Source organism: Enhydra lutris, unplaced genomic scaffold (genome assembly GCF_002288905.1).
Source record: "Enhydra lutris kenyoni isolate GAN:26980312 unplaced genomic scaffold, ASM228890v2 scaffoldscaffold14, whole genome shotgun sequence".
Lineage (NCBI taxonomy): Eukaryota > Metazoa > Chordata > Mammalia > Carnivora > Mustelidae > Enhydra > Enhydra lutris.
The window spans coordinates 42,186,855-42,209,778 of NW_019154098.1; the positions used below are offsets into that span (position 1 = coordinate 42,186,855).

The 22,924-nt window shown below is 44.5% G+C and overlaps 1 protein-coding gene across 5 annotated transcripts; it reads left to right on the plus strand.

Annotated features, from left to right (window-relative positions):
* The first annotated feature begins 4,413 nt into the window (after window positions 1-4,413).
* On the plus strand, window positions 4,414-22,924 carry LOC111146572 (tumor protein p53 inducible nuclear protein 1). Of its 5 annotated transcripts, XR_002640543.1 has the most exons (6): window positions 7,636-7,804; window positions 15,364-15,622; window positions 16,193-16,550; window positions 19,812-19,849; window positions 20,402-20,507; window positions 20,979-21,039. XR_002640543.1 is itself a non-coding variant. In XM_022502172.1 (5 exons), the coding sequence occupies exons 3-5, from the start codon at window positions 15,511-15,513 to the stop codon at window positions 21,226-21,228; spliced, it is 720 nt and encodes a 239-aa protein (XP_022357880.1). In that variant the 5' UTR covers window positions 4,414-4,444; window positions 5,553-5,661; window positions 15,364-15,510; the 3' UTR covers window positions 21,229-22,924. The 5 variants fall into 5 exon arrangements, 3 of the variants coding, with proteins under 3 accessions (XP_022357880.1, XP_022357882.1, XP_022357879.1); XM_022502172.1 differs by lacking the exons at window positions 7,636-7,804; window positions 19,812-19,849; window positions 20,402-20,507 and adding exons at window positions 4,414-4,444; window positions 5,553-5,661 and having other exon boundaries at window positions 20,979-22,924; XR_002640542.1 differs by having other exon boundaries at window positions 19,812-20,507.

A 22,924-nucleotide genomic window follows, 5' to 3' on the forward strand; every position in this document is an offset into this window, starting at 1 on the left:
CGTCATGGCGGCCCTCGCAAACTAAGACACTGAGGCTCTGTCTCCGCTTCCTCTTCCCATAGTCTCGCTTTCTTGGGACCTTCCCTTCTGTCATCAGAATTCCGTAGCCACCAACAAACCAGAACTGCTCATGCCGCTTATCCCTAACCTGACTGCCCCACCAGCCACCACCATGCCGGATCCGGAGACCATTTCTCAGTCCTTAATCAGATGTTCTGCCCTTGGTCACAATTTCCTTCTGAAGCACTTAGAATCCAGGTCACTCACTCTAATTTTTCACTCACCTAATTGGTTGCTACTTCTCAGTCTTCTTGGCTGACTATTCCTTATCCTTTAAAAAAAAAAAAAAAAGTACTTATTTATTTGAGAGAGAGAGTGCACGGGGGTGGGGTGGGGAGAGTGCAAAGGGAGAGGGAGAATCTCAAGCAAACTCCCCTCCCAGCACAGAACCCAACTCGGGGCTCTATCCCAGGACCCTAAGATCATGATCTGAGCCAAAAGCAAGAGTCAGACACTTAACTGAGCCACCCAGGAGCCCCAGTCTTTCTACTAAAGGTTAGAGCCCCAGGTCTAGGCCTTGGCCCTCTTCTCTGTTCATAGTCTGTCCTTGCCCATTCCATTCAGTTCTGTGTCTTTAAACATGAACAAGTGGGTAAGTTACACATTTATGTCACCAGCGCCCACCTATCTCTTTAGCTCTGGGCCCAAATAGTCAATTGCCCGAAACTTCCCCCATGGTGTCCAAAGAGCATTTCAAACTCAACATGTCTGAAACCCCAGGGTACCAGCTCTCATGTCTCATCACTTTTAGAATGAAATCCAGACTTGTCATCCCTGCTTGCAAGTTTCCTCATGACCTTCCTGACCTCATGTCCTTCCACTGCCCCCCTCCCTCCCCACTCTCCAACCCCACTGCTGCTGGACCTCCTTGCACACGTATGACGGGCCTTTACACTCACTGTTCCTTCTGCCTCTATGACGAGTCACTGGCTAGAACTTCACAGAGCTTTCTTGCTCCTTTATTATCATTCAGGGCTTGGCTCAAAATTCACCTTCTTAAGAGGCCTTCCTTGACCCACTGTCTCACATATTACTCTCCTGAAGGTTGCAGAACTCAGTCCTCTCGGGTTACACTTACAATATTTTAATAAGCTCGTATTATGGTGTCAGGCATTATACTAAGCACTTTATATGCATGATCTCATTTAATCTTCAGAACCTCCTAATAGAGACAATCTTACCATCCCCATTTACAGATGAGGAAACTAAGGCTAAGAGAGGTCAAATCCAAGGTCAGATAGCCTGCACTAAGGTCTGAGTCCAGAAGTAGTGCTCTTAACCATTAGATAAAGCTGCTTCTCACTTTAAATACTATTCTTTTTTTTAAAAAAAGATTTTATTTATTAATTTGACAGAGATTACAAGTAGGCAGAGAGGCAGGCAGAGAGAGAGAGGAGGAAGCAGGCTTCCCGAGGAATAGAGAGCCCGACGTGGGGCTTGATCCCAGGACCCTGGGATCATGACCTGAGTCGAAGGCAGAGGCTTTAACCCACTGAGCCACCCAGGCGCCCCTAAATACTATTCTTAATTATGAATGCTACGGCCTCAACATTTGGTTTCACTTGCACTTGTGTCTGGGCAGATAAAGTAACTTGGGTTTATCAGTGTGTGTAGGGAAGGGCTTATTTTCCAAATTCTGCCTTTAAACATTCAGATGATACAAAACATAAGTTAGGTAGAGACAAATTTAAACATGGGTCTACACCTCTGTGGTTCTTGCTTTTATAGACTTATTAAAGAAGATGAGAGTATTTTGTCCTTAACCTTGTTGGTTTTTCAGGCTCAAGTTCTGAGAAGCTATTAAAGCTCTTAAGCTTTAGGTTTTTGCTTTTTTAAAAAATCCTATTTCCACAAAGGCAATTAGAAACAAAACCATTTAAATAAAATCCTCAGAAAAAGGTCTGTGTGCTGGTGAAAATAAACATTTATTGAATACCTAATACCCCAGACACTTTTCTGATTGCATTGTCTCCCTGAGTTGATATTTTCCTCTCTTTTATAGTTGAGGACTCAAGGTAGGTGACTGTCCTGATATAGAACAGGAACTCCACAATTTCCTGTCCCTTCCTTACCAGATACCACATTCTCCAAAGTGGTTTTGCCTTCCCAGCATGCAACACAATTGATTACCTGAGGCCCATTCTTCGAAACCTGTTCTCAGGGCTCTGAAATTTAGTTCCATGTTAGGCTAAACATAGAAAGCTACTTCCCAGGGGCCTATATGCTTTTCGGGAAATATTACAGAAATCCAAAAGACTGCAAAGGAGTTTAAAGTTCTGGGATGCCTGGGTGGCTGAGATGGTTAAGTGCATGACTAAGCTCAGGTCATGATCTCAGGGTCCTGGGATCAAGCCCCATGCCAGGCTCTGTGCTCATTGTGGAGTCTGCTGGAGGCTCTTTCTCGCTCTCCCTCTGCACTTCCCACTTTCCACTCATGTGTGCTGTCTCTCTTAGATAAGTAAATATTTAAAATAAATATTTTAAAAATAAAATTAAAAAAAAAAGTGCTGTGGCCAGTCCTCTTTAATTCATAGATCTGTGGGTCAGCTCAGGTAACCAGCAGATACCAGGTCACACCCAATTCTCAGTAACACTATGTTTAGTTCAGGAACAGAGCTCTTCCTCCAGCACAAAATCTCTTCTGCCTCCAGTCTTTGCACAGGCTTTTCTGGCTCCTGGGTTACCTTTTCCCCTCGTGCCTTCTGTTCTTGCTACTCAAGGGTCACCTCCTGACCATCCTCTCTCCTCAGCAGCCTCTCTCTAACTCTTTACCCAGCTTTGTTTCTCTTCACAGCACTCATTACATTACATGTTTACTTGCTTATTGTATCTCCTCCACTAGACGGAAGCTCCTTGAGGGCTGAGACTTTGTTTTGTTCACTGCTGTGCCTCTGGTGCCCGGCACAGAGCAGATACTCATTAAATAATTAGTGGATGTCTGGATGGATGCTGTGAACACGGCAGGCCTGTGAGGATGAATGGGTGGGTAGTGGTCAACGTTTACAAATCTACATACTCATGTCCTCCCTCTGTCTGCACTACAAAGGGAAAGAAATGACCACTCCCAAGAGGAGTCAAGCAGGAGAAGAGGCCCCAAAAGAATAGAAATCAAAAAAACCCTCCCACCTCAGATTATCAACATGCTTAGGTCTTTTGCCAAAGCCACAAACAATCTGGACATTGAAGAACACAAATTAATCTTGCGAAATGTAATTGATATTTAAGGTGCTTAATTCCGGCAAAAAGAATAACCCAATAAATAAGTTTTCCTTAAATAGGAAGACTATGTGAGCTTATGTAAGTACTGATCGTATTGTCTGAGTCATCCTTTCGAGAAGAGCAGGAAAAAAAAGTTCTGTTGGAGCTGTCCCCATAATAGAGCAATTCATGGTTACAGACCCCACCTCAGGCTGCCTCTGGCCCATGACGACTGTTGGGCAGTGACCCAGAAGTAGCCGTGTGAGTGAAGAGGTATCTTGGTAGCAGGAGGCCGTGTGAGTGAAGAGGTATCTTGGTAGCAGGAGGCATAAGGATCTTTGCTCAGACTTCAGGTAACTGCCGCAGCTGCCTGAGGCCTGGGTTGGGTCTGCCCCACCTGCCAGTCCCTTCAAGCTTTGTGGCTGCCTGGGCCTGGGAAGGTGTATAGAGGGACATTCTGTATCAAGTATCCAGGCCACATGTATTAAGGGATGACTCACTTTCCTCTCTTTCTGCTGTACAGTTAAGTGTTAATATAATTTTAGATAATTGGACAGTTACTTGTGCATTCACCTAGAAACTAAAAAACCTTTAAGGTCAGGACTTTATAGGAGCTGAAGAAAGCACTGTGGGTCTGGGAGACTGTCATCGATGGGAGACTGTCATGGATCACTCACTATCTGGCTTATGCTACTACAGCCCTCAGGACTCTTCTCCCTAGCTACTGGCTGCTGAAGGGGGTAGACCCACCCCACTTCTCCTTTCTGGTTCCTCAGTCAGAACACAGACTGTTCATTGTAAGGATTTTGTTTCTAATCACCATGTGGATAGAGGGTTTAACAAATGAATACGCAAGTCGCCAGGTTCCAGGGTCTTGGAAAGCTGTTACACCTGTAGCCCCGGTATCCTTTCTGACTTCTTCCTGAGATGGTAATGGCAGCCCAGTTAGATTTCTGTTTTCTGTTTTTATTTCAGAAAGTAGAGGTCACCAAACCTCTTGCTTCCTTCTGTTCCAGGCTTTCTGGAGACCAAGAGAGACCCTTTCTTTCTTTCTCTAGACAATAGATTTCACTGGAATTCCAAGTGATTGTTCTTCTAAAGCGCAACTAAACAAAATTGCTTCTTTTTCACACATTTCACAACATGCTGGAAGGACAGGAAGACTGTATTTGCTGATGGACAGATTGTAAGTTACCTGAGTAGATTTCATTTTCAGATTCTTCTCAGGATAGACTGGACAACTTGTTGCTTTGTTGTTCTGAGGTTGCCCTGAATAGCCACCCAGTGGGGTTCCCCATCTGTGGCTTGGTAGGAAACAACATTCTTTAGCAGCCCTGACGCAACTGGCGGGGCAATGGCCACAGCCTGCCTTTGTAAGCAGGACACACGGGCATTAACTGCATTGTTTCTGGAGGTTGGTATAAATGTGGTCCTGCCCTGTAGTCCTTCAGAACAAAACTTGAGGTTGAATCCCTTTTGTTGGGGGAGATAAGGGAGTGTATTGAGCTCCATGGAAAACGGACAGGACTCTGACAGATGGGGAAAGGGTCACCCCCTCGGCAGGGAGTCAGCCTGGACGTGGGTACTATAGCAACCCACTGAGAATTATCCTTCGAATTAAAGGATGGTTGGATTCACTGGGTCTGCCAAGGCAGGGAACCTGGCTGGGTCTTTGTCAGCTGACAGACGAGAGGCTGGTTTGCAGCTGTGTGATTTGACAGTTCGGTTGCGCTCAGACAGCTCTATGCTTATTCCGAGTCTCACTGCATGTGTGGATGTAAACCAGTGGCACAGCAAGGAGGGAGGCAGTGGGGGCAACCCACTCCCGGGGCGGGCGAAAAGCAGTGAATTTCTGTATGTGTACGCGTCTATAGAAATTTTTAATACAATAATAAAACTAATTAAAAGTCAGTTTGCTTTTTATTATTTTCATGCTCCAACAGTTCCAAACAATGTATGATGACAGAATACTTCTCCCTCATAGGGGCAGACTTCTCCCACGCCTCCTCCCCCACCCCCTTGGTACACTATTGGGATAAACAAGCACCAGGTGGGAAGATTACAAATCACTGAAAGAGTAAACAGAAAGCAAATAACCCCTGAGATAAGATAAGAAGAAGTTTTTTTTTATCACCCCAAATTCCACTTTGTGGAATTTAGAGCAGGTTGATCTGTCTGCTGTGGTCCTTTCTGTTGCTTAACTTTGTGTTTTGGTTATGCATTGCTGCTTTTCAAGCCACACCAACATTTAGTGCCGTAAAACAATGATCTTTTATTTGCTCGTGATTCTGCAGTTTTGACGGGGCTCAGTGAGGATGGCTCATCTCTGTTCCATGTGGTGTCTGCTGGGATTGGAACTCCCTAGACCACTTTTTCACGCACATGTTTGGTACCTCAGCTGAGGTGAGCTAAATATTTAGGGGCTGGCCAGGCATGTCTCTCCTTCCATGTGGCCTCTCCACATAGCTAGCTTGGGCTTCCCCACAGCATGGTGATCTCTTCTTCTGTGGCAGCCAGCCTTCCACAGAGTGCAAAGCAGAGGTTGTCAGGCTTGCTTAATGTCTGGTCCTAGATATCCTAGAACACTATCACTGCCACATTCCATTAATCAAAGCAGTCCCAGGGCCAGCCCAGATTCAAGGGGAAGAAAAATAGTCTCTACTTTATGATGAAAGAAATATTGTTGTGACTGTCTTTGGAAGCATCAGCTACCTCACACTGTTTCCACTATCACAACAAAGTACTGTACGCTTTCACATCTTGCCTTTAACAGTTGATAAACCTTATCAAATTAGAAAAAGTAGGTCTCAACTTGACTTTTTAATCATCATGCCTTTAACGGGAAAATGGTCTCTTCAGGGATTCCTAAGAAGAAGGAAGAGATTATGGAGCTCCAAGGGTAGCAATAACATTTGAGAGAAAACATAAGTGTGCCTGATTTGCTAAAACCTAAAATCTGAAGCACACTCAATTCCATGATGTTGTCCAGTCCAACTTATAGCCCCAGTCTACCTCCTGAGAAAAAGTCCAATGGCCGCCATATTTTGGTTATTACTTCTGGGTAACAGAACAAAAAAAAGTAAAAAGTAAAAAAGTAAAAAAAAAAAAAAAAAGTCAAAACAAAACAAAGTAACAAATCCCTGCACTTTGATTTTCGTCCTTTAAAACCAGTATTGTTGGAAATGGGCTGACCACAGGATTCTTGGGAAGGTCAGAATGTGAGAGGCCTTCAGATACTGTATGATATACCTGTCAGTGGTTGCCATAAATTTCACTCTGCGTGGGAGAATTGCATCTCAGTCCACACAGGATCCGCATGAGAGCAGAGGTGCATCTAGTGACTCCCTTGCCTCTACCAGACACAGTTAATCCATCCATCCGCATACAGAGCTTAGGCTTGGAAAGCGTCTTACAGCCTATCTCATCTTCTTCTCACTATGAATAACCGGTGAGCAGGCCGGCCCCGTGTGAATGCCAACGGTCTGCAGGTATGTCAACAGTCAGGCAGAGGTCATAACCTCCCCGGGTCACATGGGAGCCTGGATGCAGAGACTGGGGAAGAAGCAGCTCTCCACTCTCCTTCCTCCAGGTTCTTCAGGTCTGCTGGAGCAGACCTCTCCAGGTCACGGACCTCTCTGCCTTGGGCTCTGGTCTCACGGCCCCTTCTGCCTTGCCTGCTATAGGTTGAATCCTGAGGCTGTAGGCAAGTTCAGTCAGCTCCCCGTGTCAGTTCCCACAGGGTGATGGGGCCTGGCTTAAAAAGGAAGTTAAGTGGGCCAGCATCCCCCGCATCTGGAGCCAGAAAGCTTTTCTTCCCCAAAAAGGCCAAGAAGTGGACCTGCCGCTACAGGGTCACGTCTAAGGTTCTACCCCTACAATGGGCCGAACGGGGCCCTTGGGGTCTTTGGTCTCCATCACTCTCAACGCCCTTAATTTTCCTCTCCCACAAACACGGCCCTCCATCCCTCTGTGCCCTCAAACCCTCGGGCCCTTACTCAGGCAAAGGGTCGCTGGGGTCGGGGCTCTTCCTCTCACCCTTCCGGTTCTCCCCCCAACACTCCTGCGGGTTCCCACTTCTGCTCGCCCCGGCCCTCCCCTGCTCCCCTCCCCGGTCGCCCCTCTTCTAGTCCCACGGCGCCCCGGCTTTTGTTGCCCGGGCTTGTTTCTAACTTGAGAGCGTCGCCCGGCTCGCCGCCAGGTCACGTGCGTTAGTGACAACCTCTCGCAGGGCGGCCCCGGGGCCCCCGCGCCGCCGATTGGTGGGGTCGGGCCTGGCGCGGCCCCGGGGCGGGGCGGCCCGACGGGCGGGCTGGGCGGCCGATCAGCTGTTCCGAGCGCAGCACAACAACAAAAGGAGCGAGACGGGCCGCCGGCGGCCAGTGGTTCAGCAACGGGACAGGCGGCCCGGCCCCGCGCCCCGCGCTCGCGGTCCGGGAGCCGCAGCTACCTCAGCAGCCCCGCGCCGGTGCGCGCCGCTCCCCGCCAACCCCGCCGAGCGACGCGCCCGCTGCCTTCGCCGCCCGTCTCCGCTGCCGCTTGGGCCCACGTAAGTGCGGGCGGGGCCGGCCCCCGGGGCCGCTCGCTCCTGCCGGCCCGCGGGCCTCCCGCCGGCAGCCTTCCGCGCCTCCCGCCTCCTGCCCCCGGCGGCGGCCGGCCCGAGGCCCCGGGGTGCGGGCGGAGGCGGACGAGCCGGGCGCCGGGCGGCGGTGGGTGTTCGGTTTCTGCCTCCTCCCGCGAGCGTGGCCTGTTTTCTTGGCCGCGGCAGGACCTCCTTCTTTTTCCCCTCCTCACTCCCCTCCACTCCTCCTCCTGCCCTCGGCCGTTGGACTGGCGTCGGGGACTCCGGGAGGACCGCCCGGGCGCCCCTCTCGCTCCTCGCCTGCCGCGCCAGCCCTCGTAGCCCCGGGTCGCGCCCCTAGCACCGAGGGTCCTGCGGCGCGGGGGACCCTCCTCTCTTCCGCGGCCACCAGCGCCTGGGTGTCCGCGGGTCCGCTGCGTGTCCCCTGACCCTGCTCGATCTTACACCTGATCTTTGACGCTGCACCTGCGGCAGGGGCCCTGTACTTGGCCGCCACGGGTGAAATCCTCGTTTTGCTCCCGGAGGCCGATTGAGCGCTTCCTCTGTGTCTAGACTATGCGGAGGGCTTAGCGTGCCTCAGTTGTCTCAGTTGCTCCTCACCGAGACCCTCTGATGTCGGCTTTATTATCTTGTGGATAGGAAACCCGAGGCCCAGAGAGATGAAGTTATTTTACTCGAGGCCACCCAGCCAATTAAATGGAAATGATGTTTTCCCTTTCAAAGTTGCAGGTGCATTTCATGTGGGCATTCCTCGTTTTGTGTTACATTTCCTAACTGCCTCTTTTCATCATCTTCTGTGTTGACTCCAGTTTAGGAGAGGTTAAGGAAGAGCCTCTTTCCGTCTGGAACGTCCAAGTATTTGGGCATTTGTTGCTAAAAGAGCCTTTTCTAAATGCAGAGTAGTTTTGGAAAAGGGGAGGAGAGAGTGTGACCCATGAGGTCATTGAACAGAGGTAATAAAGAGGTACCCCCAAATTTTGCTTGGTAATTGAAACGCACTGTTCATTGCAGATATGAAAATCCCTGGGAAGCATTTGATTTTAAGTCACAGACGCTAAAAGTCTGAACTGGGAGCATAATTTTTAAAGGCCGCTACCTGTTTCCAGGACCTCATTGACTTATATGAGTGAGGGCTGTTTTGTTTTTTTCTTCCTGTCTTTTGTTCTTTTCTGTGACTGCCTGCTCACTCCGTTGTTCCCTCCTATTTCTCTTGGGAATGGCCCTACCTTAAAAATTGAAGGTTAACAGGCTGGGAATAACCACTCACTGCTCTTCTTTGTCCTCTGTCATTCACCCTTCAGGGCAGACAGTGGTGGGTCTCTGGGAGAGTAACCCACTATGACCAGTTGAATAGGCTGATTAGAAGCGAAACAAGCAAAGACAGCTTTCTTGGCTTGGTTTTTCTGTAGTTTAAAATCAATTCTAAATTACTTGAACCGGCATGTTTATTGTTCTAAAACAGGGTGGGATATAAAGAGAAAAATCATTTTGAGGCTGCTTTTCAGTGAAGATGTGTTAGGTTAGCCACCTGATATCTCGAAACTGTCAAGAAGCCACAACTGTACACATAGTTTGCAAAGTTAGATCATCAAAGTTGTGGTTTTGTTTTTGTTGTTGGTTTTTTTTTTTTTTTTTAATTTAAAAATGTTGTTTTTGGAGCCGCCTACTGGCAGCCAAAACCAGCTGAAAAGTACTGTTCTCTGAAGTTCATAGAACCAGAGTTGAGGCCGAAAGGAGCCTGAGCAATCATGTGCAGGGGGAAAAGCAAGACCCTTGGAACTGCACAGATTTATGTTCTAATGCCGGCTCCACACCTGACCAGCTCTGTCAATTCCGAGCAAGTTAATTTCTGAGCCTCAGTTTCCTGTTGGTAACATGTGACAAGTACCTCAACTCACTGTCACATACAATAAGTATTCAGTAGATTGTAGTTCTGATTATTATATAAACATTTTGCAGAGGAAGACATTCAGACCCAAAGATGCTAAGTGGCTTACATTCATGCTGCTGGCTTGGAATGGACTTACGTTTTCCAAGTTATATTTAATATTCTGAGTTAATATTTACTGGCTGCCTGCTCTGTTGTCAGGCACTAGTCTGAGGGATACGCACTTAATCCTCACATCCACGCATAATCCGCTATCCTCCCCATTTCAGGGATGAAAAAACTGAGGCACCAAAAGGTTACTAAATACCTTAAGTTCACACAAGTTGTAGGTAGCAAAGCGAAGGTTTCAAACATAGCAGCGTACCTCCATAGCCACAGTGCCTGTTGGTTGTTTGCCTGTCTCAAAAATAAGAAAATAAGTCATTCTAACAAGCTCTTCCAGACTAGCAATGCCTTTTCTAAGTTCACGAACTAGAATGCTCTTCCCCATAAGTATTAAACTTAGCCACCTTTCTCTGCCCACAGAGCATTTCTAACTCATGTAATAATAGGAAAAACATTAATGATGAAATGTTAAGTAACAAAGCAGGATACAGTATTGTGCATTCACTAGACCTCCTGATAAAAAGAAACCTTATGTGGAGAAGAAAATGCATAAAATGCTAACAGTATTGCAGCAAGGCAGTGAAATAATTATTCTCCTTATCTTCTAAACTGTTTATAATGTAGTTTTCTTTAATTTTATAATGAAATTTTTTTTTTTTTTTTTTTTTTTTTTTGGTGAGGGAGGGAGGTATTTTGAGCCAGAAAAACAGGGACAAATCTGCCTTCTTGAAATGCTGGGGTCCAGATACTTTGTTTCTTTTCTCCACTGGGGTGAGACTTCCCTGGTAGATTGGCTAAGGTTGGTTAGTTACTGTGGAAAGTTTGCAGATGCCCCCAAAAATAGCAGTGCTACCTTACCTAGCCTTCTTTGACCCAACCTCTTTGCTAAATTCCAGAATTGTATTTGTAAATTTGTCCTCTTAGGACACATGCTTTCTCTGGAATTTTCACTTTAGTTTTATCATTGCCCTAGAGTTGTAAATATCAAAAAGTCCACGACCGGGGCACCTGGCTGGCTCAGTCAGTAGAGCGAGAGACTCTTGATCTCAGGGTGATGAGTTCGGGCCCCACATTGGAGGTAGAGTTTACTACAAAAAAAATTAAATTAAAAAAAAAATGTCTGTGACATGTAGTGAAAAGTGAAGTCTGAGGCTATGCTTTGACTTACAGCTCCGCATAGAACCAGCCCCCATTAGGAGCCTCCATTCCTGGGCAGGAGTGAAGGTGAAGGATAGCAGTGACCAGGTAGGGCCAGTTCTTGGGCAATTAGGAGGTTAGGCTCTCAATATTTTAGAAAGATTTTTCTAGAACTACATTGTCCAATAGAGATATGTAATGTGAGTTATATATATGTTTAAATTTCTGGTAGCCACGTTAAAAAAGAAAAATAGGTAAAATTAATTTTATTAACATATTTTACTTACCCTAACATATTCCAAAATTACTTCTTAGTTCAACATACAATTAATATAAAAATTTTTGAGATATTTTACAGTATTTTCAAGGGGGCACTAAGTCTCACTTGGACATACACTCTGGTGTATATTTTTAAACCTATCACGTCTTGATTCAGATGTAAAATTTTCATTGGAAATAGTTAATCGGTTGTTCAGAACATACTTGGAAGTTTCCAAAAATTGGCTCAATTGTCAGCTTTCAAATTTGAGTTTGAAATGGATTAAAAGTAAATAAAATTTAAAATTCAGATTTTTGGTCATACAAGTCATTTCAAGTGCTCGTTTGCCTGATGTGCCTTGTGGCCACCCACTGAACAGCTTTAGCATATTGGGGCTCTCCAGCAGCTCCTCGTTCTTTCTGACTCCTACAGAAAGCAAGGCCAAAGGAACTTTGCATAGTTGGTCTACCCTACTTCTTCATTGTGCTAGAGGTCTATCAGAGTGAAGAGGTGATCCAACACAGTCTCCCCATTTTTCCAGTGGTGAGACTGAGGCTCAGAAGGGTTAGATCGTTTAGCTCCAGCCACTTATGGTAGGGAGAGCACTAGAACCCTCTCCTGCTGGTGCCCAGGCCAGCCCTCCTTCCACCTGTCCCCAAACTGGTCTTTTTCCTTCCCAGGGGCCTCCACAGGTGTGTCATGTAAATCTGAGTCATGACTCAGGACAGATGAAAATGAGCTCTTCCCTTGCCTGGTTGGGCTCCTGAATACTCAGGCCACCCAAGGTTGGTTGCCCTTGCAGGACATTTGGGATATCTCAAGGTAGCCTCGGACTTCAGGAGACCAAAAGAAGATTGACTTGTGCTGCCCCGTGGAAAATTCCTCCAAAGGCACCTTTCCTGTGGCAGAGTTGTATATGTTCTAGGCATTAGCTGGCTTCTCATGGATTTGGAGCTGTAGCTGGGGCGGGGGTGGAGGGAGGCAGTTGGCAGCTGGGAACCGCAGCTGCCCAACCACGATGGCACCAGCATTGTTTTCTGCCTTGTAGCTTCCACTTTACAGGCCTGGGCCCCAGTAAGTTACCCTCATGTGGCATCGCAGTTGGGGGACAAGGTGCTCATTCAGGATGAGCAGGGGTTCCCTTGTGGGGTGCTCTGCTTTACACCCAGCAACTCCAGCTTCCTAGCTGATGAAGCGCCTGAGGCCAGCCCTGTACTCTGGAGAATTAAGATTATTCTCTCAACTAGTTCAGCAGACACAGGATTGTAGTTGGGGCCAATATATGCCTTCATAATTTAAGAGAAATGGGGGGGAGATTTTTTTAAGTGTCTTTTTTCCCTCGTAGCTTATATGCGGAAAACCTTTATTTACACCAGACCTTGTCATAGCTCATCTTTTAGGATATAGCTGTGACACTACACAAGTGAACTACGCAAGCTCACTTTTCATCTAACATCTCTTACATGGAACGTAAAGCTGAATTTGAATTCTATACTAGAGCTCCAGCCTTCATGATTTGGCCCCGCTGCTTTCCAGAAGGGTTTCTAGCAGACTGGTTATGCAAGTAACGTTTCCTGTTTACTCTCTTTTAATAATTAATGGATGATGATGACGGATTGTGACCACAAAAGTGTTCAAATGTCATTTATTTGAACACACATTTGTAGTACTACACATTCGTAGTAGCATGCCAAACAGTTGTAGCAGTCCTGTTTGCACATAAAGAAGTCAACCAAGAATCTCCTTCACTACAGACTGTAACTACATTTCCAGCTAAAAATGATGACTGTTTTGAAAGCAAAGGGTCAAGAGTCTGAAGTTACGGATTCAAGGCTGATGCTCATGAGAAAGTGTCAGAGGCTTTTCACCATCCCTGGATGGTCTCATCTACTCATGATTTCTGTTACCCCTGTTGTGTTGACAATTTCCCAAATCCGTGCCCCCAGCTGAGACCATGCCCTTGCGCTCCAAAGCCCTGGAAATGTTCCGCTGCCCACTAGACAACACCAAGCATGTGACTTGCAGAGTCCCAAATTCAGCATGTCCAAAATGCCCAACCAGCACCTTCTGCAGTATACCTTTTCCGCTAAATGGTCCCATCATCCCCCCCCCATTGGCTTCTGGTAGAGGGTCATCCTTGGCTTTTCCCTTTCTGTAACTTCTGGTTTAGAAGGTCCTAAAAGATCTGGTTCTTGCATAGCACCCCCAGCCTGCGCTCATGACCATCCTGGATCTTGAGTCCCATAGAAGGTTGCCACATTCTCACTCAGCTGTAGGCTTCCTCCATTCTTGATCTTCTTGACCTCTCAAGACCAAAGTCATTTACTACAGGAGTCCTTCCTGACCTCTGCCTGCCTGGATTGGAGGAACACCCCGTACTTTTTCCATGGCATTCATCACATTGGGTTGTTAATGGTTGCCACGGGAGGGCCGTATTCACTGCTGCCTCCCCCATGCTTAGCACTCTGCCTGATGCATAATAGGTACTCAGTAAATATTTGTAGAATAATAGTTGACGTTGACTGAGAACTTTGTGCCAAGTGCCTTGCTAAGTAGGTTGCCTGCATTATGCCATTTCACAAGAGTAGGATCAGGGAGACCCATCAGGGAGGTAGTGATTGGCAGAGTCCGGAGGGACACCAGATTGGCTTCAACTAGGATGAAAGTGGTGGCAAGAAGTGGGCAGATGTAGGGCACATGTGCAGCTAGAGTCAACAGGACTTGTTGAAAGTTTGGTTGAGGGGTTGGGTGGGGAGCAGAAGGAGCAACTGCTAGGATTATGGCCTGAATAACTGCTGGATGCTGCTGCTTCTCGCTGGGAAAGGGAAGGAGAACAGTGCATGTAAGTTTGTGGGGGATGGAAATTAAAAGTTCTCTTTGGTAGTGTTAGGTTTGATATGACTATCAGGTAAACAGGGAGAAATGGTTACACACACACACACACACACATACGTATAAAATATACACATATATAATAAATATATAATTCATAATTTATAAATTATATTTATATATTATATAAATATAATATTTATATTATTTATACATTCTATAGATGTGTGTGTGTGTTTGTGTGTGTGTGTGTGTGTGTGTGTGTATATATATATATATATATATATATGTATGTATGTATTTGGAATTCTGGAAGATCAGACAAGGCCGGAGTTCCTCACTTAGAACTCACCAGGCGGGCGCCTGGGGGCCTCAGCTGGTTGAGTGTTCTACTCTTGATTTCAGCTCAGGTTGTGATCTCAGGGTCATGAGCTCAAGCCCCACACTGGGCTTACCATGGAACCTGCCTAAAGATTCTCTCTCCTCCCTCTGTCCCTCGCTGCTCCCTATTCCCACGTGCTCACCCTTTAAAAACAAAACAACAACAAAAAGAACTCACCAGAACTCCATGAAGTAGAACTGTTGCCCACTGAAGTAGTATGACTTCCTAACTCCACAAGCAGCAGAGCCAGCATTTGAACCCAGGTGTGCGGGCCACGTGACCCTCCTGCTTGCCTGCAGTCCGCGGTTTCCGTGGCTCGCTGCTGTCCTCCTCCGTTTTCTGCGGTGTAAATTTCTCTGTGCCCGCTGTAGGAATTGTTTGGAAGGTCAAATTATGCTTGCTGATTTTTAAGCGGAATTAGGTACGCTTAGAGTCCTACAGAAGAACAGAACAGAAGAGGAGGTGAGCCGAGGGAAGCTGGTGGCCGCCCCGCCCCGCGGCGGGCTTCCTTCGGCAGCTCTGGGCAGCTGAATGTCATACAGCAAGACTTAGTATCTGGCGTTTGCTCTTCTTGCAGAAAAGCAGTATTTCAGCTTGAACTACATGAGTCAGATTTATCCCTTAGGAAAGCACAGGTGTGAAAAAGAACCAGCTCCTTCCCTTTCATTTCACATTTATTTACAGGTTGCTTTTGAGTATTCAATTCATAATGGTTTATAAATAAGAGGTACTATATCTCTTGTGTTTGACATTTCTTGTGTTTGACCCTGTAGGAAGAGAACGGCTGTAGCTACAGGCTAAGGCATGAGCTTTCTTCTAAAGGGGTGTGTGTGTGTGTGTGGGCACACGCTTTCGAGACCATACACATACTGTATAAAATATGTGCTGATTTGAAATGACCTTCTTTTCCTATTTTATTTTAGGGATAACGACTCTCCTTGCTCTCGCCTAAGTTGAATAAGCACCCTGTGCACTTTAATCTCCTGTCGTGCCATCAGGCAGACTGAAGACGGTGTTTTGAGATCTCAGCTGTAAAGACATCCCGCCAAAGTCTCAATCTTGCCTTAACCATGTTCCAGAGACTGAATAAAATGTTTGTGGGTGAAGTCAACACTTCTTCCAACCAAGAACCGGAATTTAGTGAGAAAGAAGATGAAGAATGGATTCTCGTTGACTTCATAGGTAAGGTATTCTTAGCTGTTAATCATCCCAGCAAAAGTGGAAACTCTTACTTCTCAGTTTTTGCATAAGTAAACCCGTAACTCTGAAGGTTTGGAAGCCTTAAAAGTAAATAAGCAAGAATTGTCCAAAAAAAAATTGCGTGAAACATCCTGTGCCAAATGATGAGTCCGTGGAACTGACTGACGTCAGATCTTCCAGTTTTGCAACTCTCCTAGTCTGTTCAGATCTGATGCACTTGAATAGGAAATCCTGTTCTAGACGAACAGTGACCCATGCTGCTCATCACGTTTATTCAGCAGGATAGACGCAGTCTTCAGACCCATTCCCACGAAACCACCATGACCCGTCCTATGCAGTGTTACACCACACTACACACACACTGGGTGCTCAGAAATCATTTCCTGTCATTACGAATGAACATAAATGGTTTTGTGTCTCACCGAAAGGAAGAGAGGAATGTGAACATCAGCTTATAGTATCCTCTCTCCTTTTTCTGTGCCCTGAATGTGATACCATCGGGATGCTCATGTTCCCGTGGGACTTCACCAACGAACGTGGACCACGATGTAGACGCCTGCCCTGGTTTCTCAGCAGCAGAAGCCAAAGCCGAAGCCATCAGTGAAGAGTCACGTACCGAGCACCCGTCAGTCTTTTCCTGTTTACCTGCATCTCTTGAGTGCTTGGCTGATACCCGTGATTCCTGCTTGCTCCAGTTTGAGTCCTGTCCGATGGAGGAGAGCTGGTTTATCACCCCTCCCCCATGTTTTACTGCAGGTGGCTTAACCACTCTTAAGGTGGAAACCAGTCCTTTGGAAAACCTTCTCATTGAACATCCCAGCATGTCTGTCTATGCTGTGCATAACTCCTGCCCTGGCGTCGGTGAGGCCAGTTGTGGGACCAATGAATGTCCTGACCCAAGTAGCCCCAGGTACGTTGTGAGTACAGTTGACCCTTGAGCATCATGGCTTTGAACTGCATGGGTCTGCTTGTGTGGAGAATTTTTTTTGATAAGCAGAATACAGGACTGTAAATGTATTTTGTGTTCCTTAGGATTTCCTTAATAACGGTTTCTTTTCTCTGGCTTGTTTTATTGTGAGAATACAGTAGATGATACCTCCGCCATGCAGAATATATGTTCATTGATTGTTGATGTTATTGGTAAACTTCCCAGTCAGTAGTAGGCTATTAGCAGTTACGCTTCGGGCAAGTCATAACTTACACGTGGATTTTCCACTGCACACGGGTTGGCGCCCCTAACCCCTGAGCTGTTGAGGGGTTGACTGTATTTTACTCTGTCCACAAGCAGTCTGTTTGACATGCAGTTTATTTATTTCTACTACAACTCAAAGCTGATTTTTTAGAAGATGCAAAGTAATCTCGTTAGAGATGTGTGAAGGCATGTGCATAGTGCACAAGGTAGTGGATGGTATGAAACACATGTTCATTTTAGATTTTCAAAAACATCCATTAGAACATGGCTCTGATTATATAAGGAAGAGCTGTTGGATTTATAGTACTCTGATGGTGACAGAGAAGAAAAGACTGGCATTTCTGCTGTGTGTCTCAATGTAACTGGCACTTTATACACTGAATTATTTGGGCTATCAAATTCAACAAGAATCGTATATCTTTCTTTCTTTCTTTCTTTTTTTTTTTTTTTAGAGAGCGCTCGCGAGCAGGGAGGGGCAAAGGGAGAAGGAGAGAGACTCTTAAGCAGGCTCCCTGCTCAGCGCAGAGCCCGACGTGGGGCTTGATCTCACAACCCCGAGATCATGACCTGAGCCGAAATCAGGAGTCAGACACTCAACCGACCGAGCCACCCAGGCACCCCAAGAGTAGTATATCTTAAAACTCTTATTTTCTTTCAGGTAGTCTTAGCTGGGTCACATCAAATGGCACTTAACCTCAAAAACTTGACAAATCGTAAACATGAAGTAGAATGGCAATTTTACCAAAACGTGTTGCCCAGAGAGTTGTTTTCTTCCTTACAGAGGAATGATTTCATACCCAAACAATATTTTCTTGTTATATGGAAGTCCTAGTAGGTCTGAAAGGCTCTGTTTGAGTGACAGATAGGCTGAGGGCCTGGTCAGTAAAGACTGATATGTTTCAAAGCAAACTTATAGGCGTCCTATGGCCTTTATCCAGTGAGTATATTCAAGATGCTTGCACCTGCTGAAAGAAAGCCCATGGTCATGTTCATCAGCCCAAAGTCTGGTTGTTCACAGTGCATGGTAGTGGAATGTGCTGTGGTGTTAAACAGTATTTGGGGGATGCTGACCCTAATTTTCTACATACCTACACTACGTACCGTACACTTCAGGTGACATGGAATGTTTGGAGCAGTTCAGAATGTTCCCATAGTTGGTCCTATAACCCAAAGGGCCTCTTTTTAGACTATTGGGGCTCTAACTCCACTAACTGGATCATTGTTTATATCTTCTACCATTTCCTGTTTGCCAAATACAAACAAAACCCAGGCAGCTCATTAATTGAACTTCACTAGAGTCTGCTGCACTCGCAAGTCCGAATACTCTAAGTGATCTTGTGATCTTCTGTGAGGGTAAACATATCCTTTACCCAAATGAGAAACAATTTGCTTACCCGGCTTTATACTGGGTAAGATCTTTGGTGGGAAGTGTTACTTTAACTGGCACTTGATTCAGCGCTTTTAAGTTTATCGAGAGATCAGTGTTTCAGGCATTCCAACAAAAATTCAAAATTTCTAGGACATGGTATTGATTAAATTGCCTTATGGTTGATTCAAATTAATTTCTTCATTTCTCAGAAATGCTTCCCACCTGATTCTGATCTCACCTCTGTGGAATTCCACTCAAGAGTTTAGCATGATTAATAGTCACTTTAAATGTACTGATGTTTGTATATTTACTTCTCAGTGTTTAGAGTGTGTGTGTATATGTACAGCAGCTTTGTAAATAATATTATTCCAGAAACAGCATATATGCATTTGCAGAAAATTAGAAAATGCAAATATGTAAAAATTAAAAAGTTTAAAAAGACATTTGCACTCCCTGGAGATGCACACTGTTAACACCCCAGGGCACATCCTTCCGGCTTGTTTTTCACAAACACACACACACACACACATGCACACACACATTTGTAACCTAAATGGGATCAAGCTGTATATACTGTTTTATAATCTGTTTCTTTAGGCAATGATCTGAACCATTTTCTTTTCAGTAAAATTTCACTTCATCTACTACCCACATCATACTCCGCTTTCTGCATTGGAGCCCAGAATAGTTCACCTCATTTGTCCAGACCAGCATCCCATCCAAGACCATACTCTGCATCTGGTTATGTGTTCACTGTTTTGATGCAGTCAGAATGATCGTTTTTTGTTTTTTTTTTTTTTTGTATCTTTTTTTGTTTCTTTATCTTGTTATATGGTTTTTTTTAAAGATTTTATTTATTTATTTGACTCACAGAGAAAGATCACAAGTAGGCAGAGAGGCGGGCAGAGAGAGATGGGGAAGCAGGCTCCCTGCCGAGCAGAGAGCCCGACGAGGAACTTGATCCCAGGACCCTGAGATCATGACCTGAGCCAAAGGCAGAGGCTTTAACCCACTGAGCCACCCAGGCGCCCCAATCTTGTTATATGTTTTGCTGTAACATACAGGAAAGTTAAACAAATAGGTGCTTTTCCATATATATAGGATCAAAAGAACACACTTCACTTTCTATGAATTCCTTCAAAAGTACTGCGAATTATCATAGTTTTATAATAACTAAAAATTTTTAACACCTTTATTTCTGGATTTCAAATCCTTATTAAAAAAAAAAACCACTAAACCAAGATAGATCAGGTGTTACCAAAATTAGGATGGCTATGTAGTAAATATCTATGTTTTCTAAACATGGTATCTTCAAAAGTTAGATTGCCTCTATCCTTTCTATCCTTGGGGATATTATCGTAAAGCATGTAACAAGAAGGTGCTTCATAATTACAGATGGGCTTCAGATGTATGTTTTATTGTATTTTGGCCTTTGTAAGTATTGTTTATGAGGTCTATGTGCTATCATAATCTTAAATAATACATGTGCCTTTAATGACCCATAGTAAACCAGTTTTAATTACAGAAAATGCACCATGTCCTAACAGTAAAATTAAATAGCATTTTAAATCTTACTAGTAATTTAATAGTTCACCATTTAACATTTGTAGGGCCAGGAAAAGCTGCTTATAAGACTCACTGGCACAGAGTAAGTACATTCCCTTTGAGACTGTGTAATATGTGTTAAAATCAGTCTGAGCAGAAAGCCTAAAGTATCAAAATGCCCACCTTTTACAAACTGCTGTCTTTATATTAACTTCTTCCTATTAGCTTCTTAATGTGTCCCCCTTTAATTCTATTTTTTAAAAAATCTTTAAAAATTAGAGTGTTTTCCTCTAGTGATTACAGATACAACCTATAATTGCCCTTGTTGTGTAAAATAACCCTTACAGCTCTTAAAACTCTTCCTGTCATGTGTTGTTATAACTTATATCTATCCTGTTAGATAGCTTTTAATGTAGAAAACATAGAACAATCATGTGGTTTGTAGCCATATTTCAAGATGTGTTCTCCACGGGTCTCTGTGACATTACCATGCAAAGGCCATTCCAAAATGTGCCCTGTTGCGCTATCAATGAAAAACTTTTATAATAAGCGGGTAGCTTTTTATCCAGGAAAGTGTTAAATGAGTAGAATTTTCTTATGCATATTTCTATTAAATGTGGGTTTAAAGCTTGTTTCCTGGAACATTTACTTATAGACAGAAAACGTGTATGAAGGTGCAGCAGCCCAGGGCATCAGCACCAGCCGCCTTCCTAACCACAGACTTCGGAGTAAAACCTGTATTAGAATCTTGGTTGCAGGAGGTAATAATAATGACCTTAACACCACTGAGCCTTAGCTTTCTGGTCAGTAAAATTTGGCAATTAAGATATTTTCCTTTTAAGATCATGGTGAGAATTAAATACACTACATTTGCAAAACAGTTGGCCAGTCCGGATAATCAATAAATGTTAGTCCCCCTCACAGAAAATCTTGCCTAAATGCATTTGCTGCCTGATTGAAATTCACTCAAAATGTGAAGCACCTTTTAGAAAAATACAGTCTGCCTAATTAACCGTCTGTGGATTATATGACGTATTTCTATGAAAAATTGTCCTCTGCTTTCTGTCATTGTCAGTGTGGTCACGAAATATAAACTTGTCCGTCAGCTATGAGACACTAAGCTCTCATTCAGCCATAAATTAGTGTGGCAAATTGAATCACTAAGTACCTTTTTCGAGTTCATTAATAACATACTCTGTTACTTAATAGAGTCCCGTTTTCTTCTGTTTCAGAGTGGAAAGTCGAAATGAAATGGGGCAGCACATCCATTGCTACGTTGCAGCTCTCGCTGCACATACAGCTTTTCTGGAACAACCCAAGAGCTTTCGCCCTTCCCAGTGGATAAAAGAACATAGTGAAAGACCGTCTTTGAACAGAAATAGCCTTCGTCGCCAAAATCTTACCAGGGATTGCCACTCTAGGCAAGTCAAGCACAATGGCTGGGCTGTCCATCAGCCCTGCCCCCGTCAGTACAATTACTAAGAATTTCAAGATTGGTTGGATTCTCTTGGTTTGTGCATATGTGTGTGGACGTGTGTGGACGGACGATGAGGATGCTGTTTCTTTACAGCCAACTGATGACCAATCACATAGTTTTATCGATGTGTTTAGACACTATCTTGAAAACCAGATTTACATGCTGTATATCACATAATGCCTTGCTTTTAACACTTACTTTTTTGTAAATTTTTTCAGAATATTTTCGGAAACATATCAATACAGTTACAGTGTTTGGTGTTTGGGGGTGTCTTTAAATCTATGAAGGTGTACATGAGTTAGCATTCTAAAGACATTTCTTCCCAAGTATGAGAATAGGCATCTTTCAATTTCATTTTATTTTGTATTACTTAATCAATATTTTGAGTAAGCAAGAATTTATTCTCAGGGTCAGCCATACACTTTATTGACCAGTACTTGATAATCTTTTCTGTATATAATGAATACATTTTTACACACTAACATGAGCATTAACAGGTGATAGTTGCCATAGATATAATGGAATTATGGCTGAACTTTCTCTTGAAAGAAAACTTGATATATTTCTGTGTGTATAGGTTTGTTTTGTTTGTTCGGTTGTTTTGTTTTGTTTTGTTTTCCGGATTAGCCATGCAGTTCATTTTGGAATTCAGGTACATTAAGTATTAGTGAACAGTGCATTCAGTAATTCCGACGTGACTGTGTGACGTGGTACAGAGATCGTGGGACAAAAGCACTTGTCTCCCACGCAGAGGGATTCAGTTAGACCTGTGAACTTGTTTTTGGAGAAATGTATGTCTACAACAAAGCCGTTAGTCCACTATTTAACTTGTCTGGAGTCTTTCCTGTCAGCTCTGCCCACTTGCCGCCTCCTGTCAGCTCAGAAGTACTCCTCCAGGCACTTTAGTGACTTCTTATTTATGACTGTCCAAGGGAAAAGAAGTAGATTTTGTATCTCTGATGCAGTGATCCATCCTCTGCCATGGACCTGTCCTGCCAAGTGGCGCGCAAGGCCGAGGAGGGATTCCCGGTGACATCCTTTCCTCGCATCCAAATGAAGAGTGACAGGTTGGAGCCCTTGAGTTTCCATTTTTTGTTTTTGTAACTGGGGCTACAGGCAGAATCTTTAACCACTTTGGCCTCTGTTTCCTCCACCAATGGGGGAGTAGTAGTATTTACCTTCCTCACCGTTGTCGTGCGGACTGTGTACTGATGGGAACTGGGCTGTCCAGAGCTGAACCTTGTGTGAAATTCCAAGGGCCTCTCTACTGAATCTAATGATGGAGATGGGGCCTGTGGCGGTTTCCTGCCACAGCTGTTCTTCAGAGTGTTGGTGCTAACGAGGCCGGCGTTCAGGGCTCGATTCACACGAGGCCAGTTAACACACAGAAACTCTGTTTTGTACCTCCAGCCAGTCACTTTATTTCTTAGCAGTTGTGATGGGTTTTGCTGAGCCATCCACATTCACCAGTTTCCTCTGTAACTAAATTAAACATACACGATCCAAAGCATATTCTACTGTCAGATCAGTAGTATCACCTTTGCAATCAAATAGCTTATTTTTCCATCTCCTCTGCAACCCTAATAAGTACATGTCTATATAAGGTTTTCAAGGGAAGAAGCATATAGTTATGTGAAGTATTATATTTTTCAATAATCCTGTAACAGTTCGGTGCAGGGAACTATGGGAGACTTTTTTTTT

Excerpts from the sequence above, each read along its gene's own strand:
- LOC111146572 (XM_022502172.1), top strand. The coding sequence starts at position 15,511 with ATGTTCCAGAGACTGAATAAAATGTTTGTGGGTGAAGTCAACACTTCT. Across the intron at positions 15,623-16,192 it reads GATTCTCGTTGACTTCATAG|ACGCCTGCCCTGGTTTCTCA; the intron begins GTAAGGTATTCT and ends ACCACGATGTAG. Across the intron at positions 16,551-20,978 it reads CCTGACCCAAGTAGCCCCAG|AGTGGAAAGTCGAAATGAAA; the intron begins GTACGTTGTGAG and ends CTTCTGTTTCAG.